Source organism: Globicephala melas, chromosome 1, assembly GCF_963455315.2.
Source record: "Globicephala melas chromosome 1, mGloMel1.2, whole genome shotgun sequence".
Classification (NCBI taxonomy): domain Eukaryota; kingdom Metazoa; phylum Chordata; class Mammalia; order Artiodactyla; family Delphinidae; genus Globicephala; species Globicephala melas.
The window spans coordinates 146,204,579-146,228,795 of NC_083314.1; the positions used below are offsets into that span (position 1 = coordinate 146,204,579).

Below are 24,217 nucleotides of genomic sequence, written 5' to 3' on the forward strand. Positions count from 1 at the left end.
CTGTAAATGTTATTGAACTAAATTATTAATGGGCCAAAGGGAAAAACGGTTATAGTAATGGAAAACAAAACATTTTCCTATGCTTTTTCTATGTACTAGATGCCGTTTCTTCACAAAAACAATTTTCTGATATGCTGAATGCAGTTCTCACTGTTTTGGACTGTGTTTAGTTGAGCTCAATAAAGTAATCAAATCTGAGTCTGGGGTTCATTTAGGTGTGCCTATAATTTAATCAGAGATTTATGTAGCCCAAATTTAGTAGCATTTACATATTATTGAGCCTTTATATTTTGCTTATTTTTACTGTCATAATAGCAGAAGAAAAATTTTTGTTGAAAGCTTACTGTGTTTGAGAGAAAAGATTATTTGAAGATTATTCAGTTTCTCTTTTGAAAGCTACTGTGGGAGTACCCCCAACCTGAAGATCCTTTTCTGATATCTTTGTATCATCTCCTTTCTCACAGTTTAGAGCTTAAAGTGAGAATTTTTTTTTAAGTGTGTTTTCCTGGCATCTCATGTTTAACAGTGTCAGGGGTTTGTGTCCCTAGAACGAAAACTGTTTCTCCAGAGCCTTTTTTCTCTCAGCTTCTAGTGAAAAGAGGGGTGAGGCGAGCCAGTCGCTTACCACAAAGCAATGCCACCACAAAGGAAAGATTAAGGGTTTAGAGAGAGGTCAATGTGGGTTTTTCTCTAACTAAACACTTTCCTAAAGTTTCCTTGTGGAAAAATAATGAAGTCATCTCAGAGTTTTTAAAGAATTTTTATTTCTTTTTCACCGTCTGCATTCGCTTGTCTTCTCAGCATGGATGTTTAATCTTCCTAGGCTTTGTGAATTGGCCCAAATGAATAAGTGGTGAGCTGTCTCTCTAGGAGCTAGAGGCTTATTCTAAGGGCCTAATCACTGAGTAAACACATCTTTGCCCTCCCTCTCACAACTGCGATATAATAGTCGAGATTCTAGCACAGTAACCTGGATATTGCAGGGACCAATGCTTTGAAATGCAGAATGGTTGATCCTCCAAAACAGTGCCTGATCTTCGCCCACCTCTTTCTTCTTTTTTAAATTAAATATTGCCAAAGAGATGCTGTTTTATTGCTTGATATTGTGCATTAGTGCCCTGGATTTCCAAGTTTAGTTTCAGTCAACACTGTCAGCTGCACGTATAGGGAACTCTCCATGTTGGGTTTCCTAGTAGCCTCTTCAGCACATGTGTGTTTGGTTTGGAAGAGCATTTAAATTAAATCAGTAAGATAGCAATGTAAATCGCTAATCTCTTTCCCAAAGTCTAAATATTCCATTGCAGTGTTCTTGAGAGAAATAGGCATTTTAAAGATTTAGCCATTGCTATTGTTTGGTTAGAAATATGCTGATTCAAAAGTGGACAGCTCTCTTGTTCCCAGTGTCTCATTAAAGGTAGTTGCTGAGATACGATCAAGCAGAATTAGAGGTTGACATCCCCCTGTCTGTTGGGCCAGAGAGCTTCTAAGAAGAGGAGCTCTGAATTTGTTAGTGCTGCCAGGTTCATGTTCCTTTCCCTAAAGCAGCAGATTTCTAGATTTGTTTACTAAGAGTGATTTGGCATTGCAGCTACCATTTGGTGTCTTTTTTGCCAGAGGGCTATGGTTGATATCAGCATTCATGTTTCTTTCCTCAAACATGCTGAGTCCTGTGCTAACTTAGGGATACAAAGAAGACTGAAAGAAAGAGACCGGGTCCTCACCCTTGAGAAACTTTGTCTAGAGGGGAAACTGGTAAACAATTGGAATACTAAAATAGAAGAGATAGAGGCCCAGAAATGGAAGCTCTTAATGCTGCCTGAAGGAATCAGGGAAGGCTTCCCAGAGGCATTTGCTTTGAGCCTTAATGGATGAGTAGGAATTTTCTAGATAAGTATCTCTCCAACAATGTATCTGATTACAAACTTCCTAGATACCAGCTACTGGTATCTGCATATATCAACATAGATGAAAAAACCCTAAATCTTTCTTGTTCAGCATTTAATCACCACTGCTTCCTGCTGGGCCTGACATGAGGAATATTTTAACCAATACTTCTTGAATGAATGAATGAATGAATGGACACATGGAAGCATTTTGTCCTTATTCCCATTACATGCTGTCTCTGAGGCCCCAGAAGCACTGATATATATGAGCATCTGGTGCCTTAATATTCTACAAGCTCTCCAAGTCTTGACTATAGTGCAGTTAGGTTCCCTGCTTCAGTATCCAAATAAAGAACACTAGACTTGGAGTCAGTCAGTCTGGGTTCCAATCCCAGATGTGCCACTTACTTACTAGCTTTAGAATTAGGGTAAATCAGGTTTCTAAAGCTCAATTTCCGCATAGGCTAATGAAGTTAAGAATACTATTTTACAGGTTTATTCTGGGGATTAAAGTACCTCTGGCTACCCTCATCTAGTGCAAAATTTCTCTTTGAAGAAAATATTATTATTATGAGGATTATTAGGATTATTATTTGGATTATTTATCAGGATAATTCCAAGCATCAGACTTTCATCTACATGAGCCCTTTTTCTGTAAATGTCCTTCTTTTGTTTAGAATCCCACACAGCAAATTTCTTCATCATCACATTCTTACAGCTTCCTTGAAATTTTCCTTCACCAGAATTTCACAGATTAAATGTGTATATTGTCCTTAACCATAAAATTTTATCTTTCCATGTCCTGGTAACTGACTGTTCTTTAACTCAGCTCTTCTCCAAGGTAGCACCAAAAAGTTAAGGACAATTTAGGTTCTTTAATCATCATTGTTGTGGTTAAAGCTGACATTTGCAAATTATGTTGCTCAATTTCAGTTTTTAGTTTCAGTTATTTTATTGATTATCCAACTATTACAGAGGATACTTTTAAGAGAGCAGATGTCATTTCTTGAAAGCAAGTTTTATCAGGCAAAAGGGAAAGAATAATTTTCCATATGAAAAACTTCACTGGACATCTTCTGAAATATAAACTAGAAAGAATTCATGTGGAGTGAACATTTTTCTATCATCCTTTCAAACGGCAATTAGATGTCACATGCTCTTAAGTAAGGACTTTGACATGGGAACACATTAAGGGCTTTGAAATTACCTGTGGAACTAAAACAAGTTTATTTCAGACCTTTTTCTTTCAAGTAGAAGAGACTATTTAGTGCTCAGATTAAAATCAAAAAATATGTAAGAGATTTTGGCATCCAATCTTCATCAGTATTTTTTTCTCTGCATAGTTGCATAGTTCAGAATTAATTTTCTCTTTACATATAAAGTATGTGTTAAATACAAAGAATGGTAATTCCATTTTATTTAAAGAAAATGCCATTCTGTTGCAATTTGTACTTGAGATAGGCTTGCACATGTTAACAGGAATCTGCGACAGCAGTCTAAAACAATACAATCATCCTAGCCTTTTTAGAGTGTAAGGAAACAAAATGTATTCACATTAGTAGATGTCCAGGTGTCAGTTACTCTTTTAGGGAATAGCATTTAATTTTTACTGTTGTTTATATTGACTGACTGTGCCTTTCCAGAATTCAAGAAATCTTAATTAGTGCATATTTTAATTCATCAGTCTTTTCCCCTCTTTTCAGAGAAAGCTTCTTGCTGTCTACCTCCACCACGATGAAAGTGTATTAACCAACGTGTTCTGCTCACAAATGCTTTGTGCTGAATCTATCGTCTCTTATCTGAGTCAAAATTTTATAACCTGGGCTTGGGACCTGACAAAGGACGCCAACAGAGCAAGGTAACACTGTTGTTCACAAGTTATAAGTTGGGCTTTTTTATTGTTAAAAGTCATCATTGTATTTGGTTTCTTATCATCATAAACATTTTCATCCTCAGCATTAAATTTTCTATTATTACATTTAATTAGATAAAAGCTATTTGTTGTAGTTAACATGCAGTTATTTTCAATTGTGAAAAAATACCTTAACTAATAAAAGATTTCTTAAATTCAAGAATAACCTGAAAACCAAAAACCAAAATACATTGTTCTTGTCTTTTTGCAATAATAATAATATAGTACCTTCCTATGTACTGTATGTTCTTATGTTCTAATATGTTGTTGAATATTAAAATCTGTTTCTAATAATATTCAGAAAAGACAAGGAAAATCTAATATATAATCCTACTAGTAAGTTTAGTTTTTAATAATTCCAGTGATGAAGGCAGGACATTCTGGACCAGTCCATTGGAGTTGGTAATAGCTTAACTCTAGCATATGCTAATTGATGTAATCGCTTTATTGCACACATTCTTTTGCACACAGCCAGCATTACATCCATATTCTCAATGGGAAAAACAAAAAAAAATCCCCTTCCTAGCTGTCAGGATAAATTTACTTAGTTTGTTAATCATAATATCTGTAAGTGATGAATAATTATTCATATTTTACCTATTTGAGTTTGCCATCTGAAATACATTTCATCGTGTTTAATTACACATGTGGCCGTAACATCCTGTGATGCTACTTTGGGTGTGTTAACACAATCATCATCACAGACTGCTGGTTTATGAACAGGGAGATTAAATTCATTCATTTCAAGGCAATCCTATTGTAGTTACCTAATTTAAATGACTGTAGAACAATTAGAAATCATCTGGTTTGTCTTTTTATTATTTTATGGCTCACTGAATTTTTGCTCATCATTCAGACTTTGTTTTATGTAATCTGAATCTGAAAAGAAAGATGATTCTTCTCTTAAATGTGAAGCAAAAGAATGTTGAAGCAATTTCTTCATCTAATACTTCATTTCTTTAAGTAAATGGTTAGGAAATTTCATAGGATGACTTCGTTCTGCCTTGGAAATGTTCCCTGTTATACATAAATAAAGAACCTTTAGCACCTGTATTTGTTTAAATTAAATCAGGTTATTATTCACACTCAGTTAAAGGTGATGAAAAGCAGTGCCAAAAACAGATAAAAATGCAGCATCGAAGGGCTTTCATGAGGCAAAATACATAGACTGGAGACTTGGCTAAATCTTTTGCCATTCACTGGCAGTAAGGAATCTCCTCCTTTCCTTTTATCCACAACTTGATGGAGAAGGAAACACTATTTCTAAACCATCTGTAGTGGCTAAGTTCAGCGGGCTACCTGCTGTTATTTTGTTCTATCCTCCATTTAATTCCTTAGTTCCTTTTATTTTACAATGACAAAAAATTGCAGTGTAGTTTCTTTTGAAAAGTAGTGTTTGAGGGTTTTTTTTTTGACTGGCAATCAACAGCCATGTAATTGCTTTGTTATGTTTTACTAAAGAAGTCTGTTAAGTAGCACAACTTTGATACACTAGTAATAAGAGTTTGCAGGTTACAGAGACACCTGTGGTGACCAAAGCGACAGAAGCTGCTTATTAGAAAGAACCAGTACAGCTGTGTCCTATTAACTCCTTATGACACTTTTTTAAAACACAAAATAAAGGCCTTGTTTAAGGCTTTAGAGCTATTTCCCAGTGAATTGCAAAACCAACTGTGAAGTATGATAGGATATTTCAATCTACATTTTTTAAAATGTGGCATCCCATTATTAGGTTACTGTTATGAAAACAAAAAGATATTAAAAACTAAATAGAAACATCTAGGAATTTAATAAACATAGCAACAAGAAACAGGGCAGTGGGGAGAAAGAGAACATAATTTCTGGGATTTAAGATACTTGACGTCCTTATTCAAAGTCAAGTTCTATTCATATTAGAAATTAAAAACTATTGATATTTAAAGTTAAGGTATTACATTTCTCTCTATAAAGTAATAAGTAAAATTATGTAGCTACTGTTCATGTACACCTCCTCATTATTACAGTTAAGGCCTATGGTAAAATTCACATTTTGCAAACACAAGATGAAAATTCACTGGAATGACATATTCCTAAGAGAGAGTAAAAGTCAATTACCTTTTGATATACAAAATTATAAGTTAGGCTGATTTCTTGCCCCCCAAAAAGAGTTTAGCTTTAGCCACAATTTTCTTACCATCTACCATAGATTAATCTAAATACAATTATTTGAGTTTCCATCTCTGTGATGTTTCTTGGATCTTTATCACATTTATTCAAAAGTGTTTGTCATGAAAATTGATTGCATCATCCATTTGATGCGATTAACAGTAACAAAACCTAAAACTTTCCCTCTCAATTCAATAGAAGTCTGCTGTACTGTTTATTGGTCAGTGGTCTATATAACAAAAGTTTTTGTGCCATCATTTGCTATTACCAGGTAGTTAAAATGGGACAAATTAATATGTGGAAATACAGAAGAGATGTCTAGACATCACAAATAAGATTGTTGCTGTGGGTTTCCTTTCAACTGTGATTGCTTTATGACAAATGTTAAAGTTTAGAAATAAATTCCTGGTGTATTTCTTGTCTGGTCCCATATCTAGTTATCCTAGTTCAGGCTAATCATATAAGTTTCAAGAGTCCTAAGCCTATAAGCTATTTAGCCTGGATGCTTCCTTAGTGGTTTTCTGAGACTGTCCTCTGGTATGATAGCTGGAGACATTGATGCCCAAGACAGGAACGGACTTGGCAAGCAAATTTATTTTTGCTTAAGAAATACTTGGATTAAGCCTCCAGAAACATTAGTCCTCCATAATTTACTGTGAATCTCTCCTGTTTCTAGAAGACAAGTGAAGGATATTGAACTAAGTGAATGCTTTGGTAAAGTTACCAGAATATGAATGTAAATTGCTGTTATAAGTCAAATTTCCTGATTTTGCTAACAAACCAGAATACCTGATTTCGCTAACAAAGTAGAATAAAAAAGAACTATAGAATGTCACTAGTATACACCCCTGTAGTGTTGATGATTTGGATTTCCCACTTTCAAAATGATTCTAGTAACTTTCTAAGTTGAATACTTAAGTTAACCAACCTATATCTGTATAATGGATTAGAATAACTTCTAGATTGATCTTGGAACATTCCAAATGTGAACTGAGACATCAGACTTTAGCAGTAGTGATTACTTGCCTGTTTTCTCCCTCACTAAATTGTGACCTTCTGGAAGGACTTATTTTATTTGTCTCATTAAACAAGGAACTTTACAAAATTCTGGGAGAAAGAAACAATAAAAATTTGGCAAATGAATGTATTCTTCTAATTCCACTTAAGAATGTTGCTTATAATTTCAGTATTGTATATCTAAATAAGATGTCTTTCTTGGAAAACTCTCTATAGTCTTACTGGCTGCCATGTGTAGTTGCATTTCAGAGCCGTTCTTTCTTAAAGCAGTAGGCAGAAAGCCCTTGTTAGTCTTGAGAGGTGCTAGAGGGTATAATTTCCCAAATATCCAGTTGAACAACAATCCTGATAGAAACAGTAGGATATGCCGGTAAAGAAAAAGCTAAAAACAGATAGATAATGGTAAACAAAGAGATCTTGCATATCACTTCTGGAAGTGGCTAAAATATCTTAAGAAAGGTATATATTCCTCCATGTTTATTCATTGAATAAACATTTACTGAATGTTTAATATGAACCAGGATTGGTGCTATGCACTGAGGATGAAAAGTTGAAAAAGACACAGTGCTAATGCTTAAAACACTCATGGTCTAGTAAGTAAGACAGACATAAGAGCTAATATGTAACATGAAATATGTACAAGGTGCTTTGGGAGTATAGGTGAACTTCATACTGAGTGACTCTACCTGAGTGAGCCAGGGAAGGACTTGAAAGAGATGACACAAGAAGGTGATAATAGAATTTCACTCTTTCTGTTCAGAGATTTTTAATATTAGCAGCATTCCTTGTTTGTTGGGTTGCAGGTATTTGCTATTCTTATAAAAGGATATTGGTATTTTAAACCTCATAAATAGCTATCTGAATTGTGGAAGAGAGAAAAAAATAGAGAAAAAATGTAATCCTGTGTGGTCTGAACCAAACTGAGGATTAAGGCCAACCAACCGGGATGGACAGATTCCAAAAAGTTGTTTTGTTAATGATTCATCCTGGTACTGGCATATGCTTATAGGTGGACAGTGGAGCAGAAAAGTATTTTTAGCACAATGTAGTGAATGAATGCTTGGTCTATGAAAGAATAATTTCTTAAAATTCAGAACACATATCACTTCTAGGAAGCCTTGCATCTTCCCATTCTTCCCTTGCCTCAGTCTGGGTAAAAATGCACATTCTATATGCTCCCATGATATCACTGTACTAACTTGTATTGATGGCACTCATTATACTGAATGTTTATTGTCTATCTCCCTGCTAGGTTGTCAGCTCCCCAAGGGAGCTATGTCTATAATCTCAATGCATTAAAGTGCCTTTTAAAAAATAAGTGTTATATTGGTAAATAAACCAATAATCTCTCATAGGCTTATTGAAACATAATGGATAAGAGAGACCAGTTGGGGTAGTAGAAAGAGCATTGGAAATGCTACCATATCCCTCTAATTGTGCAATTTTCCCCCCACAGCCATTAATAGGAATAATAAAGCAAAGCCTTCAAAAGCCTTCTCCTTGCAGAACTAAAAATGTCCAGACTGGGTACCTCGTCTTCTGCTGGCACTATAGCATCCCAGCCTATCGTGGCCTATGCTCATGTGCCCCAGGCACCCACCATCTGGAAAGAGGATTGAATTCCAACCAAGACAAGTTTATCCATTGGTTCCAAAGTTTCTTCCCCAGACTCACCAAGTCTCTATGATATCTCTAAAGTAATTGGCCTCTCAAATGGGGCCATTTGAGATGGTACTCTGAGCCTTCTGCACTGGTGGTGACATTGATTAAAGTAAATATGCCCGTAGGATATATAGGAATACTGGACTGGCTTCATGATGAGCTGTGCCAAGAAGGTAGGCAAAGGTCCATTTGGGCACCTTCAGAATTACATATAGAGAGAACTAGCACAATAAGTATTGATTTGCTTACCTCTATTAGAGCTGTTTGGGACTGGGTAATGAGAACATTGGCACATGAGTGCCCTTGGTGCTGAACTGCAGGTTCTTGACTGAAGCTGCTTCATGAAGGAAAGCCATATAACATATGTGGCACAATAAACCACCAATATTAACCAGTAATAAGTGGGTTAATGGGTATCACTTGTTCTGAACAGGCCCACATGGCAAATGTCTTACTTAGTACATCCAATATAGGCATTGTTTTAGATTATCTAATTCTAGAAAATTTAAACATTGAATTTGACTAGGATAGTGCCAACTGGGTAATTAGCTGGCTATGAGTGCTGAAAAATAAGTTGCTTATATGTAAGTTCCTGAGTTGAAAGTGTGTGGCACATCAGTGTACATGCTACACAGTGTTAAATCAGGCATTGCACACTATTTCTAAGCAGTGTTCCCTAGGAATTGCTGACAGTGCCTGAGTTACACAGGTTGCATGTAACATACATAGCTTTGTATTAAGTTTTGCATACACAGTACCAATGTTCAAAGACAGAATTCTATTGCCTATCAATATTAGCTTTTGAATTTAATGCACTTGGGTGCAGTATATCAGGTCACTGTAGACTTCTGCTGCTATGCTGACAGGTACTTGTTAGCCTTAATATTCAAGTGATAGTTTTCCACATTACTTAATCTTTGGCAAGAGTTAATTGGCTTAAATCTCTTATCAGTAGGTTGTCTTTGCCTGCACTAGCCATCACAGTGGCTTACCCTTAATTCCAAACTACTCACTGGTTCATGCCTGGCTGAAGCTAGCTGACCATGTTACTCTAGCCCTACACTTCCATTTGATCCAGCAAATATAGCCCAGGTGTGGGGTCTGCATGGGAGACACAAGGAGTGTTAATATCCAGCTGCTACCCTAGGAGAGATATGGATTCTGCAAAAGTAATAAAAGATAAAACAGATGGACATGTTGTGGTCAGAGTACTAAGACTTCCAGAGAGCCTTCATGCCAGGTTTCCATATAATTTTGCCCAAACTTCTTTATTTCCTTTGTGACACGTTTTCCTTCCCATACTTGTAAAGCAAATGTATTGCCATCCTAAACATCCCAGGTCAAGGCTTAATTAATGCTTTAAAATAAAGGTTCTAAAACACTAGGAGAGTTTGTCATTTTCTCCCTGGTTTGTTTTGTGAAGAGGGAGGAGAGAAGGTGAGGAGGAACCCCTCCTGTTCCATGATTACATCCTACCCACTCATTTTCTCCTTTTCTCCTCTGCTTTTGATTTTTAGTGGCGGTCTTAACAGAATGTCAAGATCAATTTGCAGCATGGTTTAACTCAAGGTTTGCGTTCTGCCAGCAGCAATTGTCCCTGCAAACAATGCCGTGTGTTCTTGTAACTTCAGAAGCTTTTAGAAGGATCATGGCAAGGGCAGCATCTAATGACTTTATTAGTGTAGGGTTTCAAAATGGGCTCGGTAATTGTTCATATCTCTTTGTCAGCAAGTCATAATTACTGCTCAGCATTGTCCAAGGGTGCACTTGTGAATAGTTTCCTAATAGTACTGAAAGGAAGGAAAAGAGGGAAAGGATAAAAGGTGATGGCCTCTTACAATTGAGAAGAAGCCAGTCTGTATATAGATGATGGCTAAACTGTTTATAATATATTCTTTACTCTTTTTAAAATAGACAATTATCCTTTTAAAAGTGTTCTTTGAGATAACTTTAAATTACCAGTTTACAAGCTTTTTAAACTCTGATTTGGATACTTCCCACACTATTACCTAATACTATAATCATAACTGCCTGGTGGTGCATGCATTGTATCTGAATCAAGCATTTGTGTAAAAAAAATTTATTTCCTTGACATTAATCGAATTAATGCTATTCGGGAAATATATATTTAACTCAGATAGAGTTGTCTGTTTTCACAGTCTACATGAAAACTGTTGTTAGGAAAGAACAATACAAGGTGATACTGTTGACAAGATAGTCCAAAAGAACATTTAAGTTTTTATCAAATCCAATTTTCCTCATGCACTAGACTTTTCTTGTTACTCTCTTGGCGTTCTTCTTGGTCTTTCTCCTAAACACTCTGTGCTTTGAGTATTCTAGGGATCTTGATTTTGAGAGTGATAGAATTGAAAGAATCGTTGCCTTTTCAAGATATATAAAGTTTGAGCTTCACACCAAGACTTCTCCCCTTTGTGCTGTGTTGCCAAACCCTTACCTGTTCTGTGACTCCCTGAAGTGTACTCATGTATAGTTATGTGCAAATATTCACTTCCAGTAGCTAGTTATTCTCGTATTTTAGGGTATACAGATTCAAATGAATATGACTGCCAGAGGTACTCGATCCAGTTTATATATATAGATTACAAAACATGAGTTATCTAATGAAATAAATTCTAAAAATAAGACATTTCCAAAATAAAATATTTTTTAAAGTAATATACCCCATCATGTCTTTTGCTTTTCTTCTTATCTGAAATTGATAAGATCTAAAGAGATTTGTTTTCTTAATTGCTTTGTCAATGTTGATAATTTTTATATTCATGATTGTTTCTGAAGAATTTTTACTCATCATGTCACCTATGCCATTTAAATTGGTAGCACATTTCTCTCTTTCATAAATACTGGTAGTAAAACAGTGAGAAAGCTGTAAAAGAAACATGTTAGTTCAGTCATGTAAAACCACCTATGGAAACTGGTTCCTCTGACATTTTTCCAGTATTTGCCTGTCAGTCTACATAGATGCGAAAAAAGGTTTTAGTGCCCAATAATCTTAATGATCAAATCTGCCAAATATACCACCAAAAATTGAAAGGGGAAATAACTGTTAGTCTGGAATTGGAGAGTGAGGTGAAATCCTATTTCTTACATGTTTGGGTAATTTGTTAGGGAATAGGTTTGGTATCCTTTCCTTCAGCATATGTTTGTATCTTTGTATTTGATTGCATTCTAGTAATAAAGTGACAGTTTTATATTATTTACAAATAAAGAGTTAACTGTAGGGATTTTTAAACAGCCATCCATTAATTTATCTGCTGTTGGCTGACTCAGTCTGTAGCCACAGCAACAATTTTTTAAATCCTCCTAAATTGTTGTCTTCTGCGTATCTTTCCTTTCCTCAATATGTGATCAGCACCAAGAAAGTCCTCTTTAACATACTTCTCTACAGATCTCAACTAAGGAAGGGATGAGGCAAGTTTATATGAACAATAAAGATGCTATGACTATTATATCTCAATATGAGAAATTATATTTCCCAGTCCCACTTTCAAATAAGGTATTGGAGGTTCTGAGCTGCTCCCAAATAAGTTACTTAATTAACAGCCACAGCAACAAAAATTTATTATTTGGACATTACAAAAGCTATGTAAGTATTATTTATTAGTTCCTAAAGCAAAACCTATTCACATTTAAACATGTCAGTTGCTATTCTTAAAAGACTAATTTTCAATACAACTGTTTCTTCACTGTTTACATGTGGACAGTCATATGTCAGTCATAAAATGTAGGGCAGTTAAGAGGTAAGAGTCAGTCTAGGATTATGAAAAACAAGGGGTTATTAGGCAAGTGGTATAACATATCTAGATTTTTTTTCTTCTGTGAAAATGGGGGAGGGGTGACCCTATTTGAACTTTTTATCTCTAAAATTCTGTGACTTTCTGATGACTTGAACATATAGTTTTCAATATAAGCAAGATTAAAAATGAATGTTAGTAAAGTTTGTAAGTAGATTGTAGCATACTGCCCTTACCAGCTTGTGATCTAGTCAGAGTGACCTTAGTGGGCTATAGCTAAGGAAGCCACAGTCATTTTCCACCTCTTACACCAATAAAGGCATCTTCCTTACCCTTAGAATTGTCCTTCAAGCTCTTGCTATTTGTGATGGGAGCTTCTAGAGTGTCAATAGCTAAGATCAAGATTAACACCACTGCTTTAAAAAAACACACACATAACTGCAATCATTAAGCCCCAGCTATGTGTCAGACACTATATATATATGAGCTCATTTAATCCTCACGCTATATACATTACCCCATTTAACCACAATTCTGCAAGGTAAATGGCAAAGTCCAATTTCACATGTGAGGAAACTATTTTTGGCTCAGAGAAATTCTGTAACTTACCCAAGGTCATGCAAGTGATTGTACCAGATATAAATCCCAGATCTACCTGTGCTTTTCTGCTACATAATGCTTCTTGTCCCATGACCTTGTCAAGCTGGATTATTACCAGCAAAGTTGTACTAAATAACTGTGCATAGCCCTGTGGGAGATATAAGAGAAGTATAAGACATGGATCTTTTGCTCAGGTAACAAATAAACATGGAATTCACCAAATCTTAGAGCTGTGGGCTAGAAGCATTCTTAGTTAACATCCAATTTGCAACTGTGCAGGCATTTTTCCCTATATTATGTCTAACTGATATTACTACAGTCTCTACCTGAATACTGCTAGGGACAGAGAAATGAAAGCTTCAAAAGATAGTGTATTTTTGAGCTGCTCTAAAAGCCGGGAAAGGTTTTTGCTATAGTGCTTCTTCCCATAGAGAGTTTCTGCAACTTTCTCCCTTTTGGTTCTAGTTTTGGCCTTGGAATTACCTGGAATAAGCCTAACTTCTCTTCTTCATTATAGTCTTTTATCAGTTTAACCACAGCTATCTTGTCTGTCTTAATTTTCTTACCTTTCCAACCAAGATATATTTATTTCTTCCATTGTTCCTCGTATGGTAGGGTGTCTAGACCTAGTCCATTCTAAAGGGGCCCAGAATCGAGCATAATGCTTCAGAGGAAATTTGTCTGATGCTATGCTCAATTCTAGTCTGTAATTTTATTATTGGCTCCTATTGAACTGAAGGAGTCAACTAAAATTCCCTAGCAGTATTTCAGGTATGGGATGGTCCAGAATGGGCTGGGTCTGAGTTGTTATTAAACCAGATCTCTGCCATTGACAAGATTTTTTGAAGTTTGGATTCTATTAACTCTCCCAAATTTTATCACTCATAAACAATAACTGAACTTCTTATCATCTCTACTCCTGTTATCATTCTTGATACTTCTCTCAGTTCCCAGACCTGTCCAACTCCAGAGAAACTTTTTTCTTCTCTTTATTCACCACACTTAGATGTGGTCATAAATAGAAACTGTATCACCTTATATATTTGGATTTCAAACATCTGGCTCTGACCAGCACTTCCTTTTCTACTCACTTGCTCAGTGTCACCAGTGCTAAAATTTTTTTTGTCTTATCATGCCCTTCAACCTATTGACCCATACCACTTCACTCCATCCATCCTTTCCTGTGTCCAACCTTCATTTCCTTCCTTGTCCTAATTAAATTTTAAGGTCCATCATGATCACTTCCTTGTAATACTTTAAACTCCCTCATCTCTGTCTTCCTCCATTGCATTCAATTTGTTAAACCCAACTATTCACCTTCCTTTTGCCTGTGCCTGGCAGTTGAACATTGCTGGAGATGATCACTCCACCTGATTTTTAAAAAAAATAAACACAAGCTAAGTTTTATATATAAACACTGAATTCAACTCTAATTCTGGCAGCTAAAGGAGAAAAAGGAAATGTGATAGGCATATCCTCATTCATTCATCTATCCATACAATGTATATTTATTGAGTTTCTATTATGCACCAGGTACTATGCCTTAGAGTTTGCAGATTACCATTTAAAATTCTCATTGTCTGATAAAAGGAAGCCTAATAGTTCATCTCAAAATTTCCTGGCACTGAATTCAAGGAAGAATTTTATTGCATGATTTTTTATTTGACAATCATTAGGAAATATAATAAACAGTTATTTTTCTACTGTTGTTTTGTGTAAAATAGATCACTTTAAATAGATGTTTCTTATATCACTCCTCTGTAAAAACAGAGAGCTCCATGTTAAATCATTTTTCAGTAAAGGTAGCTCTTTAGGTGATATGGCCCTTAGATATTCCTTTTTTTCGTGATCTAACTCATAACAGGTATAGAGCTTAGAGAAAAAGCCTACGTAGTAAACTTGTTCATTCAGCTCTTTCTGTCAGACATCAGCTGTCTCAAATGAGCCTTTGTCAAGAGCTGGGTTGTAATTGATTCTTTCTTGAAAGCTTTGATAAGTGACTGAAGTGCTAATACTCTGTGCTGTTGGTCATTTATGTTTTAAAGACTTTTCTCCTATGTATAAGATTTCTACTAATGCTCTCCCACATTTCTTTTATCCATTAGAATAATAGTTCTTTTCAAATACATAAGGAAATTGTGTATAAATGTCAGGGTTTCAAGAGAAGCCAACCAACTCTGAAAAATTTCTGTATAATAATGCTGAACAATTTGTATATAATAATAAAATCACAATGTCTCCAAATTTTGCAGGAGGAAAACAGAGAACATAGCATGAAAATATATGTGTATATCTTCAGTCTCTACCTTAGAGTAGGGAATAATCTTATGATGATTCTGTAGAAGTTATACAGCAATATAATACATTTGTTCAGTGATAAGAGTCTGAGATTTGCTGTTAAAACTTATTTTAGGAAACATTTTGCCATATCCATAATTTGGGGGAAGGGGAGATAAAAGAAAAGCCAATTTTGACTCTGAAGCATATAAAAGGAAGGAAGAAGAGGTATTGATTAATCCACAGACCAATTCCAAAAGTAGGCATCATTACCTTCACTTTATATGTGAGAAAACTAAGGCTCAGAAAGATTAAGTTATCCAAAGAAACAACTAGTGGGCTTCCCTGGCGGTGCAGTGGTTGAGAGTCCGCCTGCCGATGCAGGGGACACGGGTTGTGCCCCGGTCCGGGAAGATCCCACATGCCACGGAGCGGCTGGGCCCGTGAGCCATGGCCACTGAGCCTGCGCGTCTGGAGCCTGTGCTCCGCAACGGGGGAGGCCACAACAGTGAGAGGCCCGCGTACCGCAAAAAAAAGAAAAAAAAAAGAAACAACTAGTAAGTGACAAAATCAGGTTTATTTGACTCCAAAGTCTTTGTTCTTCCCACAATATTATGCTGCTTGCAGTAATTCCTACTTTCTCTAATATGTTAATATTTGGATACTTTACACCTCTTCTAAGTCACATTTTCAGTCAGTGGGTGGTGACAAGATGAAATTATGTAAAAACTGCAGTATGCTAAAAGTCAGGAGGGGAGCTTAGAGTATGAACTTGTGGACAATACCTGCTATTTTGAAATGGGACCAAGTGACCTATCAAGGTAGAAGCATAGTGAAAGAGGCCTGGGAGACCATGATAATTCATACCAACTCACTGTCCTAGTTAAACTGATTTCAGCAAAGTAGTTGGAAGAGGAAAAGGAAGGTTGTATGGTCAACATTGTCATGGTGGAGATAAAGGTTACTAAAGCATGAACTGGCCCTTTCATGTAACACATACATACTGTTTGGCAGTAGGTGCTAGGAATGCAGAGGTGAATAAGAGATAATCCTCCTAATAGCAGTCCAGGAGCACTATCTTGGAACAGAAAGTTCTCCCTGATTTCTAAACTCCCATTCCGTTCTCTGATTTTTTCCAGCACTTAATCTGAACTAATAAATCTAGCCCCCAGTTATATATCAGATTGTTTCCTGTTTGATGCTATAACCCTAAATATTCTTAGTGTCTTAAGGACACAAACCATGTCTTACCTTGTTGTATATTTCATAGGCCCTCATAAATAACGATCAATTGGTAAAAGGCAGAACACAGAAGAAATATTATCTGGCATTTAACATAAATTTGCCCTCTTGTATAGCCCGTGGAAAATGAATCTTCTCTTTACATTGCTAGAGAAAGAATTTCTGCATTTGACATTGGGTTCAATGTTCTCTGTTATCTCTCCCAACTTAAAATAAAATGGGGTACTTACATGTTTATGTTCTTACTCTTGGTGAGAAGGCAGCCAATCATCTATTTATTTATGATTATTGTCCCTCCAAAAAAATTAGTATAAATCAGTCCCTATAGATTAGTTACAGCCCTGTCATTAAACTGTCAGTGCCTCAAAGCCTTTCCACTAGAGTGATTTATAGATGACAACAAGGAGATATTTGTGTTTTCTTTTTAACTCTGACTACTAGTCTATTAAGACAATTTAGCAGTTTACTGTTACTGGGTAGTCTTAAACCACAGACAGGTGAGAGATGCTTTTCAGATTAAATCTTCCCAAAGTGTCATCCTGTGTTTTCTTAAATTTGCCTTTAGTTTGGCTGTGTTCTCTAACATGGATACAATATTTGCATTTGCGCGGAGAGGCATTATACTATCCTTTTAGAAAACAATTTGGCAATATGAACCACTAATCATTAAATGATTCTATACCTTTTTACCCTATAATTCCACTTCACAGACAGGCTTTTTTCCCTAAGGAAATACTTTAAGAATTTATGTAAGTATTTTTTATAATGATAAAAAAACTAGAAAGAAAAATGTAGCTATAGGTGAATAGCTATGAATATAACAGCTTATACATCTACACAATGGAATATTATTCAACCATTTAACATGCTGGTTCATTACTATCATATAGAAGGCTAAAAAACTGTATCCAACTAAACACTGATTACCACAAAAAGGAAAAGATATATTTGAGCAAAAAGACTGATAAGAAATAGACAAATGTGATTAACATTGTGCTAAAAGTTTGGGATTTCATGCAATTTTTCTTTATTTTTATAAGAGAGTTACTATCTTACTTTCAAATTATTTATTGATTGGGCAATACATTCACTTTAATCAAAACTCAAAAGTTGTAGAAAGGTATGTAATGAAAAGTCTCCTACTTATCCTTGTTTCTAAGTTACCTTTTCTAGAGGTAATGTTTTAAGTTTCTTATTTGTCCATCCAGAGATTATTTTATATGTAAGCAAACAAATATATAATTATTTTTCCCCAGTTTTACACAAATGATAAGCACTATTTAACACCCTGCTTTTCCCACTAACATTATATCTTAAAAGATAGTTCATATCAGTTCATAAAGAACCCTTTCTATTTTATGGCTACATAGTATTCCTTTGAATTCTATAAGGTACTATAATTTATTTAACTAGATCCTAGTGGTTGACATTTGGGTTATGCCCAATATTCTGCTATTACAAGCTTACAGTAAATAACTATGCACATATGTTTCCATCTGAAACTACATCTGTGGATTAAATTCCCAGTTGTAGGAGTGCTAGATTAAGAGTTTGTGCATATTTAATTTTAATAGACACTGGCAAATTGCCCACAAAGGAGTTGGTACCAATTTCACTCCTACTAACAGTGTACAGTAGTGCCTGTTTCCCTGTAACCTTGCCAATTCAAGGTGTTACCAAAATTTTTTTGTCTTTACTAATCTGACAGATGAAAAATGGTTTCTTAGTGTACCTTTAATTAGGACTTACTCATTATGAGCTATTTTGAGTATTTTTTCACATGTTCATGAGCCATTACTGTTTCCATTTCTTGAAGCTGTCTTTATATATTATTTGTGGATCTTCTCCTAATTGTTTGTTAAGAGTTCTTTATATATTAAGGAAATTAGCCCTTTTTCTGTAGTTCGAAATTCAGAATTTTTTCCCCTGTTCATCATTTATCTTTTGGCCGAGTTATGGTGTTTGTTACCGTGTGAAAATAGTCGAAATTATCAATTGTGTCTTTTATGCTTTACTCTGCTTCAGCTATACTAACCTTCTTGTCACCTTTCAAATATGCTAGATACTCTCCAACTTTAAGGTCTTTGTTTTTGCTGTTCTCTCTGCCTGGAATTCTCTTCCTAGAGACATGTGTTCCGCTTCCTCCTTCACCTCTTTTGAATCCTTGATCAAATATCAACTTCTCAGTGAGACCTGACTTCTCTATTTAATATTGCAAACCACCCCCCACCCGGCCTTGTTTTTCCTCCATCACCCGGAGCTCACAGACTGTAATTTTGTGTCACATCGAATTGCAGCTCACCTATACAAATGAAGCAAGTGAGAATTATCATCTTCAATGTGGTCATCACCTCAGGAGACTAGACACTTGGTCCAGTGAATATGCCATTGCCCAAAACATTTAGGGAACAACTTCTTTAAAAGCTACCTTCAGAGAGAGCTTAAAGCCTTTCAAGGAAAGCAGTCCTGCATCCTAAAAGCGGTATTTCTCAAAGTGTGTTCCATTAACCACTTATATCAGAATCACCTTGCATGGGGTTGGGAGCTTATTAAAAAGGCAGTTTCCTGGGCCTTACCCCACATCTGTTGAATCAGAATCTCTGGGGGATGGGGCTGAGGAACTTGCCTTTTGAATAAACTTCGTAGGTGATTCCTAGGCCATTAAAGGTTGCAAATCACTGCCATTATAGTCAGTGTCTTCCAGCTTGTTTACCTAACTCATTTTGAACCAAAGACTTAGGACTATTTCAAAAAATCAAAGCCACCCTTAAAGGACAAAGGCACATATGCCAGTGGCGCTGAAGATCATCTCAGGGAATGAGCTGAACAATGGATAGGCATGCAGACTTGTGGAAATGATGTTGTGGAAGGAGACAAAAGCCTTTGGCTGGTTTTGGTATGCTTGACAATGCTAGCACCTTGATAAGTCTTACTTCACACGTTAAAGGACCTTGGCTTTAACTTCCCTATTAAAAGGAAAAGAAGAAGAAAGGAGAATTGTGTGTTGGCTAGATAGGTATGATCTCTAAGGTCCTTTCTCTATTTTGTGTTCTGGTTATTCTACTGTTGTACATAAATGTTTTTGAACCAACCCTAAACACATGAATGAATATGTATAAGTAATGAGACTTATTACTATAGCAAAAACTGCAAGCTTGGTTTGCTTTAAAGAGAAGAGCCTCCTTAAATCAAAGTGACTTCAAAAGAAGTAGTATAAAAAACAAACAACAACAACCAAAAAACACTTGGCAACCCATATTGGAAAAGTCCTATAGTACTGTTGAATGTGAATTTCTTCTGCTCAATGACCTTTCGTTTTGGACAAATGGTTCACACATTATCAGAAAGACATTTAATGTGCTTAATGATTCAAGGGTAAGCAGCCAGGAATTGTGATACTGATTCTTGGTTTTAAATTAGTTAACATTACTAAACATAAATTGCAGCATTTATAATTGTACTTACTTATTTCTCAAATATCAATACCTACCCTTTCATTCTCTGAATGAAAATAAAACCAATGACTGTATTTGTCTAGTCAACAATTCTTTCATGCTATGTCTTACTATGCAAAAAATCTTTCAGTGTTGACCCATAGGTATAAGTTACCATTTTAATCCTGAAAATAATTATGATAAAAATGTGAAATATCATGATGCATTTAATAATGATTAAATAGCTACCAATTTTAAGGGCCTACCATATTCTAAGCACAATTCTGAGTACTTTCTGTAACTTACAAGAATATAGGTATTTTAAAGATGTGTTATTTCCAGTTTATATATGAGATTCCTTTAAACTTATGGAAGTCACATTGAAATGCATAATCAGGAAGCCTCACACAGAGGCTTAGCAGTTTTGTAGCCTCCATTTTTTATCAAACGTGCCTCTTTACATTACCTGGTATACAGTAGGTAGGCAGTAAGTGTTTGTGGAATTTCATCACCCTCCCCCTAAATTGCTGTGTTTCTTTTTTTTTAAAAAAGAAGATGTTGGGGGTAGGAGTTTATTATTTAATTTATTTATTTTTGCTGTGTTGCGTCTTCGTTTCTGTGGGCTTTCTCTAGTTGTGGCAAGCGGGGGGGGGGCCACTCTTCATCGCGGTGCGCGGGCCTCTCACCATCGTGGCCTCTCTTGTTGCGGAGCACAGGCTCCAGACACGCAGGCTCAGTAGTTGTGGCTCACGGGCCTAGTTGCTCCGCGGCATGGGGGATCCTCCCAGGCCAGGGCTCGAACCCGTGTCCCCTGCATCGGCAGGCGGACTCTCAACCACTGCGCCACCAGGGAAGCCCCTTGCTGTGTTTCTTTTAGTATGTATTTTATGTTGAAGTACAGTTTAGTAAAAGTCACTGACTTATGTAATTATGAGTTTGATTGAAAGAACTAAACTATATCCTGTTTTGAATTAAAATGAGATTACTTTTTCGTATATCTGATTTATTAGTAATCCTCGTTTCCATTAGCAAGATAGAAATGATCTCTGCTTCAGAGACTGAAAATTTTACTAATGATTAATATACGCTAGCCATCAGATGTTCTGTTTATTTTTCTCCCCAAACTTTAGATTAAAACCACTTTATCTTATCTTTCCAATTTTAGCCTTCTAATAGCAAGAATTGGTGAATATTAGCTACTAATTATGTTTTTTCTTTTCTTTCCTTTTGGGCACGCCGGACGGCATGCAGAGTCTTAGCTCCCCTACCAGGGATTGAACCCACACCCCCTTCAGTGGCAACACAGCGTCCTAACCATTGTACCTCCAGGGAATTCCCTATATCTTGTTTCTTTACCAAAGCCAGAGTGTGAGGCTTCCCGCTCCTTCTCCCCACCACCTCCACCACAACCTACCCACCCACCCCTCCAGGGACCAGTGAGTTGCAGGAATGCAATTGCTGTGGAAATCATTTCTCCCTTAATGACACCTGACTCTGATGAACACCATATGCAGTTCGACTGACAAGTTTGGTGCTGCCACTAGATGCATTGGCACACTTTTATATCTTCACAAGGAAGAAATACCACAAATATGAGAACCACATTTGTTCTCTTAAAACAACTTGTTTTTCCCGTGTTTGATTTTGCTCTAATGTTTTGAACTGGATTTTTGCTGCTGGTAGTGTGCTGCGAATGGTAACTTTGTGTTGTGAATGATCTTGAGAGGAAGAAGCAGAACCTCCCAGCCATGAGAAAGATTTGATATTTGTGTTGTGAAGTTCTTGTAAATTATAATGGAAGGAACTGACAAGTAGGAATTTTTTAATTTGGGGCTGTCCATTGGCCCTACAGGCTGTCGATGATTGCAATTTGAAAATCTCAAAGTAAACATGATCATAGGAGATTAATCAAATTAATTAAACTTTTAACAAAGTCTCTCTTCGATTAGAACAGATTGTTAGTTAAGGCCACTAGAAAACATCAGCCGGCTGTGTGATCCCTTTATATTTCTCAACTGCTTCTTAAATATTAGAATGATTTGCTAATACCTGGTAGAAAACTGATCACTGTCCTTTTTATAGTAATTGAATGGCTTAATGGTTAATGTGATGTTGAAAGCTGTACCTCCCTTGAATATGTTTCGTGTAGTTTTGAAATTTATGTTATATATTAATTTAAACCAAATAAGATACCCACATTTTCATAATTATTTTCTCTTCTAGCTCATTTTCACAGAAAGGGGATTTGGGATGTACACAGTTGCCAGACAAAATTGTCTTGAAATCAAATTCTTAAAACCACTAAGCCAACCTGCCTGCTTGCCTCCCTTCTTTTCTTCCTTCCTTCCTGACTTCTTTCCTTCCTTCCTTTTTTGGGGGTCTCCTCTTTGGCTAGTATTTAATATCACTTGTGAGGCTAGTGCTGTGATGGCCATCTACTGTGTGGTATCCACTTAATCCATTGATGTGAAAGCAACAAGGACTTATTTTCTCCCTTTTGTAGGAAATGGCATTCCAACTGTTTTTTGACATCTTTAATTTTAGAGGTTGCCAATGATCAGATCAGGGTCGAGACTGACTTCAAATATTTTAGTAAGAAGCAGAAAGAAAAATGAGATCCTAACTTTCTAGTCTCCTGATCTACACATCTCCATTGATGAATTAAAGCTATATGGGTGTGAAATTTGGTATGGAGACTTAGGCTGCTTGAGCACCTTTTATCCCATAATAGTTGTGGAATGTGAAGATCTGAATTTTCATGGGGGCACTGATATTTCATGGCCAACAATTGCTTTTTTAAAGGCCTTGTCATTTCAGATTGCCATGGGGTCCGGTTATTGCTGCTCTAAATGTGTATATGAACCTGCCTCCCAATGAACTTATTGCAGTGGTGCTAACTTGTCTTGACACTCTTGCCAACAGTTCTAGTGGCCCTGTGTGTAGTCACCGCACAGGTTTTGTGGAGGATTCAGCCTAAACTTCTGGGATGAATTTCTATGGACAAGAAATATACTGGCTTTAAAAATTAAGAGGTTTGATTCTGTTTTGAATATGGATATCAAATGAATCTGAGCACATGACATTTTAATGCCGTTTGTCTTTTCAAATAGATTTGCTTTCTAATGCATGTGATGACAAGACTTTGCTCATCAGCTAGAACATACATTTCCGAGGAGTTGTTACCTAAAATATTATCATAAGGCATAAGAAAACACACGATTTAAGTTGCCTTTCATGAACATAATTAAGAATTAATAAGCCAGTACCAGTGGCTAGTCCCCAGAATTTCCACTGTTTTGCCTTTTGTGACCTGTGTTATTAAAAGTCCATTATTTTTACAGACTTTATTAAATTGGATCTTATTAAAGCACTCTATATTTGCATTTGGTCTTTCATAATTCATTATTATTATGACATTTACTTTTTACCATCAGATCTGAAAACATATCATAAGCTACCCTTTTCTCTTGAAAGAAATGCTAATTTCAAACAGTCCTCTAATAGAAGAGAAAAGCTTTTATCAGTTTTTTCATTTATTCCAGATCGTGTTAAGAATACTAATGCTAGACTTCAGTATGCTAATATCTCTGAGCTTTTTTTGGTCAAAAGCTTAGAATTATTATTTTTATCCCATACCAAGTATGAAACTAGAAGACCTCCTACTACTGGAGAAAACACAATTCTAAAGTACAATTCTTGATTCTAAGGACTTGTGAAAATGTTGCTAGATCCTGTTTAGACTAGGATGATGCCGGTTAATTTAACTTTTACCACCCGATATTTGTCCTCTTTAAGAAATTTTTCCTCTTAAAATTCATTTTGTTTGTTTTTCTCATAGTTTAGGGTAATATAGGGTGTGTGGCCTGCTTTTCTGTAGGATAATCATTTCTATACCATTTATGATGTAGTTGAAAACTTAATACAGTAATATTTTACACATTGATATCAGACTGTCTAATTTTAATATAGCTAATAAAACACAATGAATTTTTTCTTAGCGTAGTGATAAATTTATTAAACTCTGAAATGAAACTAACTTTGGATTTTGTATCATTTTAGATTTCTGACAATGTGCAATAGACACTTTGGCAGCGTTGTTGCACAAACCATTCGGACTCAAAAAACAGATCAGTTTCCACTTTTTCTGATTATTATGGGAAAGCGATCATCTAATGAAGTGTTAAATGTGATACAAGGTAAAGTACATGTCACAAGGGAAGTAGAGTGTCTCCTTATGTATGTGATAACCTTGTAATATTTACCATCAAAGCTGAAAGTAATTCTCTGTATTGG

General features: G+C 35.9%; 1 protein-coding gene across 4 annotated transcripts in view; it reads left to right on the forward strand.

The window, feature by feature from the left end:
• Nucleotides 1-24,217, forward strand: part of FAF1 (Fas associated factor 1) — a 499,298-nt gene that overhangs the window by 383,793 nt on the left and 91,288 nt on the right. For all 4 annotated transcript variants that reach the window (XM_060305721.2, XM_060305705.2, XM_060305724.2 and 1 more), the window contains 2 exons: nt 3,587-3,741; nt 23,984-24,120. In XM_060305721.2, coding sequence (XP_060161704.1) covers nt 3,587-3,741; nt 23,984-24,120 — 292 coding nt within the window. The remainder of the gene's footprint in view (nt 1-3,586; nt 3,742-23,983; nt 24,121-24,217) is intronic.